Source organism: Hydra vulgaris, chromosome 15 (assembly GCF_038396675.1).
Source record: "Hydra vulgaris chromosome 15, alternate assembly HydraT2T_AEP".
Taxonomy (NCBI): Eukaryota; Metazoa; Cnidaria; class Hydrozoa; order Anthoathecata; family Hydridae; genus Hydra; species Hydra vulgaris.
Genome location: NC_088934.1, coordinates 21652491 through 21666349, shown reverse-complemented (window position 1 = coordinate 21666349; position 13859 = coordinate 21652491). Strand labels below are relative to the sequence as shown.

Below are 13859 nucleotides of genomic sequence, written 5' to 3'. Positions count from 1 at the left end.
TCAACTGATTCTGATAATATTTAGAAAAAATACTTAGTTATAAAAATATAGAGTATATATAGTTATAAAGGTAATTGTATAATTTTTTTTGTTTAAAAAAATATTAAAAACTGAAATTGTTTTTGTTTGGAAAAAGATTAAGAGTAAAAAATATTTATCTCAGATTTCAAGTTTTTTTTTGTTTTTTTGACGGCGCCGTATGTTTTGAGTTAACTCTTTTTTGTTACTTTTTTAGTCTAACTTAAGCTCTTCCTCCTTGAGTGATTACAAAAATGCAATCACATTATTTCTACGATGCAACGGTCAGTGACTTTCGATTTGCATTAAATTCATTGTAACCATAATTTAAATACACTATTTAAAGTTTTTCTTTTCCATGTGATGGACACATGTATTGGTTTTTCAAACAACCAGGTTAACAGAGGGTCACGAGTCTTACCACACAACTTTTACATCAAAGTAAACAAACATTATTATATGCACCTTATTTTACAAGGACAAATAACAGCGATTAAATTTTAGAGTAAATAAATAACTGTGTTAAAATCAGGGGGAGCAGCGACTTTTGAAATCGGAAATTATAAAATTCAATTTAAACTTTATATATTCATTAAAAGCACAACTACCAGATTAAAGATTAAATAAAACACATCAAATATAAAATAAATCCGGATCGGACATTGGTAAGAATAATACAACCTCATCAAAATTTATTAATATTTATTAATACAAAATACTATTTTTCTCTATCTATCTATTTATCTATAAAGTTGTTCAGAATGAACATGAAAAGAACCAAATAATAATTGCTAAAGTTGTTCAACATAATTATTAATTAGTTTAGCCATATATATATATATATATATATATATATATATATATATATATATATATATATATATATATATATATATATATATATATATATATATATATATATATATATATAAATATATATATATATATATAAATATATATATATATATATAAATATATATATATATATATATATATATATATATATATATATATATATATATATATATAAATATATATATATATATATATATATATATATATATATATATATATATATATATATATATATATATATATATATATATATATATATATATATATATATATATATATATATATATAATGTATATATATGGTATATCTAATTGATTATTTTGTTGAACAACTTTAGCAATTATTAATTGTTGTTAACTTTTTAAATCAATGTTATATATTATCTAATAATTGATACAATTACGGCTATATATTACAATATTATAAATGATGGTTCAGAAAAAGTTGGTGATAAAAAAAAACTTTGTCTTTTTCTTACTCCTAACACTTATTTTGTTGAATTTATATATTATAAGTTAAATTAAGTATTAAAAGGGAGATGTATGTAAAAATAATTTGAAATTGTTAAACTTAAATGTTATATTGTATGTAAATATTTTATATAATTACAACTCATTTTGTTTTGCTTTAAGAATCATTTTGCATTTTTGAAATTGCAAAAAATAATTTGCAAATTAGCAAATTGAAAAATTGCAAATTTTTGCAATTGAAAAATTGCAAATTGAAAAATTGCAAATTGAAAAATTGCAAATTGAAAAATTGCAAATTGAAAAATTGCAAATTGCATAACTGCAAAAAGAAATTTGCAAAAAATAATTAAACCAAAAATAAAACGAGCATTATGGAAAAAATTTATATTTAATTTATTTTAAATATGTTTTGTTAGATAATTAAAACGTCATTATCTTTTTTTAATTTTACGTCATTTTAAAAATAAATCATTAAACCACATCGCGCCACCTACTGACACACCTCCAAATATCAAACGTTTTGATTTTTATAATTTAAAAATTTATTGATCCTTTCGCGATTATTGCAACGGACTTATTCCAGTCAATACTCTGTTATCATCAAATCATAACAAATTTAAAAAACAAAAAAATGGTAAATTTTTATTTATTGTTATTTTTTAATGAATATGTTATAAATTATTTAAAATATTTTAAAACCCTTTATTTATTTCGAAAAAACCTTTAAAAATAGATGAATTCTTTAAATATTTTAAATGCCTAAATATATTGAATACCTAAATATAAAGACAACATGTTTAAATGTGTTTAATCTTAAGCTGTTGAGTTTTTATGTTTGTTAAATAAACAGTGTAATAATACAAAACCATTTAATAAAGTAATTAAAATTACTGTTAGTTTCATAATTTTTTTTAATAAGTTTTTAAATTATTTATAGCATGTTGATTTTTTTTTTGCTTAAAAATATTTATACTTATCAAGTATTTACAAAGTTTTGTAATTACGGAGTACGTTTGCGTTTACCCCTGCAAGTTTACAAAAATTTTGTAATCTGAGTTTTTAGCTTTCACAGTTTTTTCATATTTGTTATATATTTTAAAGCGTTAAAATATATAACAAATATGATTAAGTATAAGTTTAAAAATCGATGTTTGATAAGTTTGATTACCTTGTTTAAAGGATTTGTTAGCGCATTATAAATTAATTAAATTTATATAAAAAAACTGTTAAATTAATATATACCAGATTTAGGTGAAATAGTCAAAATAAATAATAATAAATTATGTTTAAATACGCGCATACAAGAGAAAAGTAGTTGTACTCACTTACAAATAACGCTTATAGGCATTATTCGTACACGAAGGCATTATTTGTATGCATACAATTATAATTTTTAAGTTTCCGAATTTTAGCATTTAAAAATAATTTATTATTTATTATTTTGACTATTTCACCTAAAAATCTAATTTTCCGCGTAAAAATTATTTCTATTTAATTTTTTTTTAATTTAGTTTTTATAACAAAACTTAACTTTGAAGTTTTTTTTATGAATGTTTTAAATTTTCATTAAATTTAACTCACATACGTAAACAATAATATTTCTAAGTCATTATATTTCTCATTCTCTATTTTATTTATTTAAGCTATCTTTTAAGAATGTATGTAAACATTGTTTTATGCTAAACACGGTTGTATGTTTAACATTATTTTATGTTAAAGAACGGTTGTACGTTCAACACTTAAACCATTTGATTGCGCGTTCCAGGAAAATGGAAAGTTACCGTTATAATCATTTAAAATTGTTTACTTGGATATGATTTATCATGAATAATATTCAATGAAATTATGAATCTTTGAATATCGAATAACCATATTTAGGCGAATGATCCGAGGCATGTTTATTGCGTGACTTCAACCAGTGCACTTTTCGCTAAAGCATCTTTGTTTAGATAACGTCAAAACATCCTTAGTTTATTAAGTAAGGATGTTTCCTTTTCAAAATTTTCTAAAAGACATCCTTTCAAAATACTTGCTAATTAGTGAGAACTTTTAAACTTACATGCAAGTTACGGAAAATAATATTACATTTGTCTGGGCTTGTCCCATTTAATTTTTTTAAAAAAGCTTTAAGGAAATTTTAATATACAATTTTAAAACACAAATTTCTCTCGTTTCTCTCTTCATTTCATAGCAACAAAGTACAACAAAGTAATGTTAATAAGTATTAAACTTACAAAATCTTATCAAAAACAATTTAATGAACTTTTATTAATTTAAAAATTTTAAAAAAATGTAACCGATTAAATAATTTTATATATTTTTATAGAAACTTTTTTTAAATATAGCTTAGTCAAAATCCCTTAAAACTTTCAATTTGTCTTGATAATTAGCAATAACAACAATTTGAAACTATTCCAAATATTGAAATGTTTAAAATTATTTCTTTATTGAAATATTTCAAACGTTTTTTGTTGAAATTTTAACCAAAATAATAATCTTTTTATTTTTTGTATTTTTAACGTTTATTTTTATTTTTTATGTATTACATATTATACTTGATAACCTACAGCCTACCTAATACCTAACTACAACCTACCTACAACCCCGGCTACCTATGCACTACTACCTATTACCTATGCACTATTGAAATATTGTCTGAAACCGTTTACAAATAGTTTAATCCCAAAAAGAAGCTTTTTTTTAACAAAATATTATTTTTCATTTATTGATAGATAAAAAGCTTAGATGTTGATATTTAAATATTTCAGATATTGGGAGACAGAGATAGATACAGACATTGAAAAGCCGTGGGGCAATGATTAGAGTGCTAATTTTAAAATCATAAGATTCGAGGTTCAATGCTAGCTATGGCCGCATTTGCAACATTGGTTGCAAGGAAGGAGACTCCTATTTAAAATCTATTTCGCGTTGCTTTGTAATAAGACTCTTAGTACTTTATGGAGCTTCTTATTTAGTAAACTACAAAAAAAAAATTGTTTTTAAAAAGTTAATGCCTAGAATTGCTTTAATAGAATTATGACTAATAAGATGGATAACTAATCAATATGCGATAAAACAGTTTTTTGTACAGTGTGTGTATTTGTAACTAGTTTTATTGATTTAAAATGTTTTAAACTAAAAAAACAAGATGAAAGAACGTAAAGGAATAATAAAGTCATTGTATAAAAAATGCTTTAATGTATCCAAGTAAACACACGACGTCTTAAAGATGTCTAAAAGCCTCCGCATCTCCGTGAGCACTGTTTACTTGGCTGCAGCTGGTTTTGGAAATTTTGCATTCTTCTTGGGCAGCAAAACGGCTTGAATGCTTGGCAGCACACCACCGCTTGCAAAGGTTACGTCAAAAAGGCGTTTTTTAGGCGACTTTAAGCCGTTGTGTGTTTACTGGGATGCTCCTCGAACTCTTATAAAAAAAATCTCTATTCTCAAGGCAAGGAAGCAACAAGAGACTAACAAAATTTAAGGGCTATTTTATGAAACCACGCTTTAATTAAAAACATCGACGTTATGTTTTGCAAACTGCTTAACTTACTTTATCTAAGAATATGACATCATTTATCTGAGAATACGACATTATTTATCTGAGAGTATGACATTATTTATCTGAGAGTATGATATTATTTATCTGAGAGTATGACATCATTTATCTGAGAGTATGAGATCATTTATCTGAGAGTATGACATCATTTATCTGAGAGTATGACATCATTTATCTGAGATTATGACATCATTTATCTGAGAGTATGACATCATTTATCTGAGAGTATGACATCATTTATCTGAGAGTATGACATCATTTATCTGAGAGTATGACATTATTTATCTGAGAATATGACATCATTTATCTGAGAATATGACATCATTTATCTGAGAGTATGACAAGTAGCCACATTTTAACAGTCCAAGGCTTGTGTCCTTTGCAAAATTGGGAACCATTATGAATATTTTTTTGTTGAGAAAGACGACTGAAAGAAAGAAAGACTCAATGCAGCCCGGTACAATTCAAGATTTTGTAAGCTTAAAATCTGTATGTTCATCACCACTAATTTTACAGTTGATTTCAAGTGGTAATAATAAGTCATCCACAGGATTTTTGTAGATTGATTCCATCTGTATCATTCATCACTTAATGTGATGAGTAATACAACGAACAGTAGTTATATAACTAGATTCATTAGATATTCAGCAACCATTCATTTAGACTTGCCGTCTTCTATTAAAAGTTGTACTTATACACGTTTAGCAAGTGATGTTGTAGCCATACTCTGAGATAATAAAGATTGAATTACACATGCTTTTATTGAACAAAGAGCACACAAGATACTTTCTAAATGATTGATAACTACGTAATCACCCACACAAGGCATTATAGATAGTTAACGGAGTCTTAAAAAGGACTACGTATTTGAAAGTCACATAAAGATTATTTCTTTATGGTTTTTGGTATCCAGAAACTCTAAATGTGTAAAAAAGTTTAATGACTTCTTTAGGAGAAAAAATAAAGACTTTTAGGTTAGGGGAACATCCAATTTTTAACCTGCAGTCTTTATGCATAATGGGGAAAAGACTTCAGGGCTCCGGAACTCTGGGCTTAAAAACAATAAGTTCCAAGTTATTAAATCTCATGGATTTTTTTCTTATACAAAATCATAAGTTAACAAATATGTTTAGAGCTCCTGGACATTTGAGACCAGTAGAAAATAGAGATATAAAGCCGGACTCCTTTTGGAACTCCGTTTTCCTGATCAAAAATGTTAAAACGAGTATTACATTACGTCCTGATGTTAGTTTAAATAAATAATCTGTGAATGTAAACATTGCTTACACCTGCTTCATTACTATTTAAAATTAATGCTAGGTACGAGAGTAAAAAAAGTAACGAGAACCCGCCCACACTTGTCTACTTCTTCTAACAGTAATAAATACTTTTCATTGTATGGCTGTTTGTAGTAATAAGTTTACCAGTATTATAATTCTTTTTCTTTTTTTAAGTAAACAAGGTATACAAATTATAATAAAAATATTTTTTTTTTTTGCTACTTGACAACTCATCTTTAAAGTTCTCTCTCTCTCTATCTCTCTCTTTTAATTTTCTGACTTGATTAAACTTGATCTTAATCAGAATGTAAAAGCTGTTAAAAAAAAAAAAAACATTACAAGATTGTAAAGTAATCTCCTGATGTTGTTTTAATCTTGCGATAAAAATAAAAACGATTTTGAGTATTTTTTGGTATTTTTCATTTTTATTGTAGAGTAAAATTAAAATCTGAGAGTAAAACATTTCATACTACAATAGTGGTTCACTTGATAAGTAAAAACATTAAGTTAGTAACCTTTAAACATTTTTTTAGTTATATTTAAACATTTTTTTTACAATCCTTAAACATTTTGTTTGCGATCTTTAAACATTTTGTTAATGATCTTTAAACCATTTGTTAATGATTATTAAACCATTTGTTAGTAATCTTCAAACACTTTGTTAGTTATATTTAAACATTTTGTTAGTTATATTTAAACATTTTACTAATGATCTCAGCTTCTCTCTTTAAGCTACCTTCTTTTTTAGCAAGTTAATGAAATTCGCAGCAAGCCCGTATATTGATTTCCGTATTCATTTGTATATTCATTTAAAAAATAATAAATCATTCATTTCACCATTTTTAATTAATATTTCTTACACAAAATTTTTAATAAAACTTGAATACTATTTACAAAAACGTATATTTTTAAATTAGGTTTTAAATCGGAAAATGAAAGAAAAAGAAATAATTAAGACAAATGTCTTACACTGCCCGGTGCAAGTTATAAACGGGGAATTTAATTCCCTACCACTTTCAGTCAAATGTTTTGTTCTTTCTAAAATTCAGTTGTGTCAACCTGATAATCTACACATTTGCGATGGATCTGATGTTGAGGCAAAAAAATTAGCAGAACAATTAGTTAAGAGTGGAACAGCAGTTGAGTTGCGAAAACATATTAACAGGTTTTTTATTTATAATTTTACTACAAATAAAAGATTGAAAAACATTGAGTTAGCTAAAAAGTAATAAGCGTTTTTCAGCCAAAGTTATAATTATTTTTAATTCCAAAACTAATCTTTAACAATACCCATCATCATCTGTGACGTCTTTCTAACACTTATGCAAAGTACGAGTACGGTTAGCGTAAAACACTTTTGGTTTTGAATCATAAAAAGGAATTATTTTATTTTTGAAACTATTGCTTAGTGATTGGAACAAATAATAGTCTATTCATATTTACTACGGTAATTATGAGGTTTGGTTGAGGCATTTCTTATTACACAATGCCATGCGCATCCCATCAAACAAAACAACACTATTTTTTGTTTAAATTTTTGAGTTAATTTTGGCGGTTGTTTTAGCCTTTATCACACCTTTTTGTGTGGCTTACAAAGAGTAACCATATCTCATATCCGGTAACGACGTAGTTAAATTACTTTTAAAATTACTTAGTCGGCTTAATAAACTTTTTAAAGTTTATTAAGCCGACTAAGCTAATTATACCGACTAGCGTTCAGTTCATGAGATAACCAAATAATGGGTTTGGAAGATCATACTAGTAGTTTTTAAAAAATTGCTTATTACTTTTTCGCTAACACAATAAACTATATTTTACATATATACGTGTTTATGTATGTGTGCGTCTATATTTACTTACATATAAACATATATATCTATATATATGTATATATACATATATATATATATATATATATATATATATATATATATATATATATATATATATATATATATATTTATATATTTATATATATATATATATATATATATATATATATATAATTATATATATATATATATATATACATATATATATATATATATATATATATATATATATATATATATATATATATATATATATGTATATATATATATATATATATATATATATATACATATGCTAAATAGCTACGCTGTTAGAACAAATCCATTAGACGTGGCCCGAGTGGAATCTAAAACAGTCATTTGCACAGAAAATAAAAATGAAACTATTCCAACAACTAAAAACGGAGTCCAGGGTCAAGTGGGCTATTGGGCAAGCATCGAAGAAACTGATTCTAAACTGATGGATTTGTTTAATGGTTGTATGAAAGGTGTGTAGTTTATTTGTTTGACTTTCTCATTTTTACGTTTTTTTACTAATTTATAACTTATATAAGTTTTAATTAGAAAAAATAAGTATTTCCATAAATTATTTTGAAACGTGGTTTCAAAAAATCTATTTTTATCACATCAGGTCGAACAATGTATGTTATTCCATTCAGTATGGGCCCAATTGGATCACCGCTTTCGAAAATTGGAATACAGCTTACTGACTCAGCATATGTTGCTCTTTCCATGCGCATAATGACGCGAATGGGAGAAGAAGTATTAACGGCTCTTAAAGATGGAGAATTTATAAGATGCTCACACTCCGTTGGAAAACCACTTCCATCTACACCAGACCCATATAACTGGCCGTGTAATCCAGAAAACACAATAATTGCACATTTTCCTGTTCGACGTGAAATTGTATCTTTTGGATCAGGGTATGGTGGTAACTCTTTGCTAGGCAAAAAATGTCTTGCGTTACGAATAGCTTCATGCATCGGAAGAGATGAAGGATGGTTGGCAGAGCACATGTTGGTAGGCTTAGAAAATTATATAAATAACAACAACCTGTAACTTTTTTTAAACAAAATTAATTAAGAAGTGTGGCATTGAGGTGAGTCACTGGCTTTTTATATCCAGGGGTAAATTTAATCTAAGAACTATATCGTTATATAAATATGATTGTTATTTAGTTACAATTGTTACTTGATTGGTTGTAGCTCAAATTAAAAATATATATTTTTCTTAAAATACAGCAAATACAGTTTATTGCCGATATTTAAATAATCATTCCCAATAAGTTGTTTAATGGTAAAAAGAAATCTTTATAAATTAGACTAAACTTTATTTATTTATTTGTTTATTTAGTTATTTCTTTGTTTATATTGCTGCAGCTTTTTTTTTTTTTTTCTACAAATAACAGATATTGGGTCTAACGAATCCATCTGGGGAAAAAATTTACATTGCAGCAGCTTTCCCTAGTGCTTGTGGGAAAACTAATTTAGCCATGATTACCCCAACTATTCCTGGATGGAAGGCTGAGTGTGTTGGAGACGATATTGCATGGATGAAATTTGACAAAAATGGTCAGTTAAGAGCTATTAATCCTGAGAATGGATTTTTTGGTGTTGCTCCTGGAACGTCATCTGAAAATAACCCTGAAGCAATGCATTGTTGCAGAAAAGACACGATTTTCACAAATGTCGCAACAACAAGCGATGGAACATTTTATTGGGAAGGTAAAATTAAAAATTTTAAAGTTTAAATTTTTTTTTGTTTTTAACAAATAGTATGCTCGAAGAGATGCCCCCTTACCTCAAATTAGCGTTTCTCTTTCTCTATAGTCAGAGTTTATTTCAGAAATAGTAACTAATGAGTAATAGGATACATATGTAGCCTTGATTTTGTAGAAAATATTTAAGAACAAGAAAAGTTAAAATTTTATAATAGGCGATTTTAAAATTGGCACTCTCTAAAATATAGAATTTTTTAATACCGTCTCCGGAACTTATTCAATTATTTACGGTGCATTAATTATTGAATAAATGCCACAAATAAGTATTTATGTACATGTATATGTATGCAGAGTCGCCGAGAGCTTTTATGATGCCCAAGGCATAGTAGCAATTAGGCGCCTCTATAAGCATGCATTTTTTAAAATTAAAAGCATGCACAAGTTAATGACTGTGTTTTTATTTCTAATACTGCTAATTTACACCCATAGTTTAAATAAAATCTGGATCTTATCTGGATTAAATTTTGTACACATTTACTGATTAGGATTAATTAACAAACTTTTTGAAAATAATATTGAAAACATATTATTTTGTTAATATTGAAACTCTTTTTTTTTGTTTGTTTTTTACTAGCAAAAATTGTTATTATTATTATGTTTATTACTATGTCATCTTACGACAGAAAACTTGAATTAAAATGTATATAGATTGGAGAATAGGCTAAAGACCCTTTGAGTATTTTGTTAAGAAATCCTAAAGTGTTTCCAGATGTGAAAAACAAAGACTACTTCTATTTCAAGTTTTTATTTTTACAGGTTCTTGATCTTTCAACCAGATGAACGAGAAACTTAATGAAACAGTTTTTACAATCTCCGAAAAATAGAATTTGTTAAATGAAATTACAAATCACAACTTTTAAAATTTACTTTTAAGTTCACTTTAAGCTTATGTTCGGGGAACTCATTAAAAAATCGCATATCCAGGTTTATTGCAGTTTTTCTATCATTATTTACTTTGCAAAAAAAATTCATTGCTGAGACGAGTCATCTGCTCATCATGAGTCGATATTTTGGTTGAAGCTAAAGCAACGCCTTTAGAGCAGCAATAATTTTCCTTAGTCGTTTTGCAATTAGTTTTATAGCGGCAAATTGATCTGAACGGTACCCGAAAGTTTGTAAAGCAAGATCTTCTATCAAAATAGTCAATGAAACTTATACATAAAAAGTTCAGTACTTATAGGGAAAGCAACACTAGGCGTTCATATGCTCACGATGCAGCCAAAGTAGCATCATAAAAATGCTTTCAAAAGAGTTTACTATAGGTACATCAATTACATCCTGCGCTATTTATTGCAACGGTTTTTAAAAAAGTGTTGACGTTTTGTTAACCTATGATAAGTTGAGGTTTTTAAAAAATCATTTTTATTAAATCATAAGCTAAGTTTGATGAAAAAGCGTAAACTGGCCAACGTTTTTTAACTTGGTTTTAAATATCCTTCTAAGTTCTTAAACAGCGCTTTTCTGTGACAAGACCTGATGGTTATATTATAGTTTTAAATTTCTTTAATAATTTATTAAAGAAATAAACTATATTTAAATATATATTTAAAACTATAGTTCTTTCGTAATATAAACAATGCAAGTTAATTGCTATGTACATCACCAAGTAAATTTTTTTTGGACCTCATCAATAAAAATTTTTTTACCTTTTTGTGATTAAAATCTCATTATGATTTTTTATCTTCTGGCGCCCCTAATATCTTGGCGCCCGGGGCATGTAAACCCCTTTTGTTCCTCTTTTTCGGCGGCCCTGTATGTATGTATGTATGTATGTATGTATGTATGTATGTATGTATGTATGTATGTATGTATGTATGTATGTATGTATGTATGTATGTATGTATGTATGTATGTATGTATGTATGTATGTATGTATGTATGTATGTATGTATGTATGTATGTATGTATGTATGAATGTGTGCATCTATGTATACCTATGTACTTATATATGTATACATTAATGTACACACGTATGTATGTATAAACCGTATACGCAATCAAAAAAAAGATTTTAAAGATTTATAGATTTTCATATTATAGATTTTTTCAGTTTTTTTATTTATCTTTTTTTGTAGGTCTAGAGAAAGAAAGAGACTTGAGTAATATAGAAGTGACAGATTGGCTTAATAAGACTTGGAGCGCACAAAGTAATAGCAAAGCAGCTCACCCTAATTCTCGATTTTGCTGCCCTGCAAGAAACTGTAAGATTATGGATCCCAAATGGGAAGATCCAGAAGGAGTACCAATATCGGCTATTTTATTTGGAGGACGACGCCCGGAGGGCGTGCCATTAGTTTATGAGGCATTTGATTGGAAACACGGAGTATTTATTGCAAGCTCATTGTGTTCTGAAACAACAGCTGCTGCAGAGTATACCGGTAAGAAGATAATGCGAGATCCTTTTGCAATGAGACCATTTTTTGGTTATAATGCTGCTCATTACTTCCAACACTGGTTAAACATGGAAAGACAAGAACACACCCTTCCGAAAATATTCCACGTTAATTGGTTCAGAAAAGATTCTAATGGAAAGTTTTTGTGGCCCGGTATATAGATTTGTTTATTAGTATCTTAATAGTTTGTTTTTATTTTATCATACTTTGATTTTATTTTAACAAGTTAATTTTACTTTGTGATTTTTCTTTTGTGATGTGTTAAATACAATAATCTTTTTATACAAATGTCTTAACTAAATGTTTATTCCTTTTTAAGTAAATACTAATTATGTATATTAATTAACTACAGGATTTGGTGAGAACTGTCGTGTGCTAAAATGGATTATGGAGCGTGTCACTGGAAAAGTCAATGCAGTCGTTTCACCGGTCGGTTTACTTCCTGATTTAGGAGGACTTGACTTAAGCGGACTAAGTGAAAAAATTAATATTGAGGAGTTAATGTCGGTTCCAACCTTTTATTGGAACAATCAACTTGATGATCTTGAAAAATACTTTAGTGAACAATATGGAAGTGATCTTCCTAATGAATTATGGAATCAGCTAAAAAGTTTTAGAGAAAGATTAAATAATTCAAACGTTTAACTAGAATCCACTTTTATTTCATCTTTTAAATTTATTTTTGCGCAGGAAATTTTATTCAATTTCAATATATTGGGTGAAACAAAAAGTACTACGTCACTTTTGTTTATTGTTGTTTTATGATTTATTACTTAACTTGTGTTAATTACATGGATGTATATCCTTAAGCATCGCGTTGCGATTATTGCAAAATTGTATATATTTTGTTTTATTTTATAAAGATAGATTATATTGTTATTAATTGTGAATATGTTTAAAAGTTTTTTTATAAGAAGAATTCTCATCAGTATTACAAGAAAAATTTATGAATAATAAGACTGTTGTTTTTACAGCTATATTTTAGGGGCTCTCCAACAAAATAGGGGGGGGGGGTCTGAATTTATTTGACAATTCTTGACAAGAAGGTGGGGGGGGGGGAGGGGTAGAGGTCAAGACAAGTTTACGTTAGCTATGTTATTTTTTTTACCAAATTTAATTACTTAAAAAAAGAAAATTAGGCAGCGTTTGCAGTCATGTGCTACATACTCGCTCAGCCTTCAGTATTTTAATAAAGCTATTTATATTCCTACTTTTAAAAAACCTCGTCGTGCTTTTAAAAGACCGACACATTCAGAACTAAATAAACACACGCGAGAAGTTTACTCGTAACACTATTACTTTTTCAAAGTTGTTGTTGGTAAGCTTGCTGAGCAAACAAAAAAGATTCATTTAGATATAGTGTATATTATACTATTTAAATGTTTATACCAGGGGTACAACCTGCGGCTTGAAAGTCTTATGCAATTTTTTCAATGTTAAGATGCGGCTCCTTGCACAAAAAATTGTATAATAATAAAATGCAGATATTTGTTGCTCTTTAAAAACTGAATAACTTTGCGAATTGTAACTTTTAGCTCCTTCGTCTCAAAATGTTGCCAATCCAGGGTTTATACAGTTTGTTAAATGCATTTTTTGTTATACTAGACTCATAATAAAATAACTGTTTTTTTTTTTCTCCATTTTAATTCGATTTTCAAACAAGGAAAGAGTG

At 27.1% G+C, this 13859-nt stretch overlaps 1 protein-coding gene across 3 annotated transcripts; it reads left to right on the top strand.

Annotated features, from left to right (window-relative positions):
• The first annotated feature begins 229 nt into the window (after window positions 1-229).
• LOC136072018 (phosphoenolpyruvate carboxykinase, cytosolic [GTP]-like) lies at window positions 230-13141 on the top strand. Of its 3 annotated transcripts, none has more exons than XM_065819890.1 (7): window positions 230-302; window positions 7100-7347; window positions 8318-8502; window positions 8646-9034; window positions 9423-9738; window positions 11870-12340; window positions 12540-13141. In XM_065819890.1, the coding sequence occupies exons 1-7, from the start codon at window positions 273-275 to the stop codon at window positions 12830-12832; spliced, it is 1932 nt and encodes a 643-aa protein (XP_065675962.1). In that variant the 5' UTR covers window positions 230-272; the 3' UTR covers window positions 12833-13141. The 3 variants fall into 3 exon arrangements, with proteins under 3 accessions (XP_065675962.1, XP_065675964.1, XP_065675963.1); XM_065819892.1 differs by lacking the exon at window positions 230-302 and adding an exon at window positions 521-683; XM_065819891.1 differs by lacking the exon at window positions 230-302 and adding an exon at window positions 1814-1977.
• The last annotated feature ends 718 nt before the right edge of the window (window positions 13142-13859 follow it).

What these genes read in the sequence shown, in the direction of transcription:
- LOC136072018 (XM_065819890.1), top strand. Translation starts at nt 273, where the DNA reads ATGCAATCACATTATTTCTACGATGCAACG. An exon ending in TTGCGAAAACATATTAACAG is followed by an intron (nt 7,348 to 8,317) that starts GTTTTTTATTTA and finishes TATGCTAAATAG; the next exon opens with CTACGCTGTTAGAACAAATC. An exon ending in TGGAAAGTTTTTGTGGCCCG is followed by an intron (nt 12,341 to 12,539) that starts GTATATAGATTT and finishes AATTAACTACAG; the next exon opens with GATTTGGTGAGAACTGTCGT.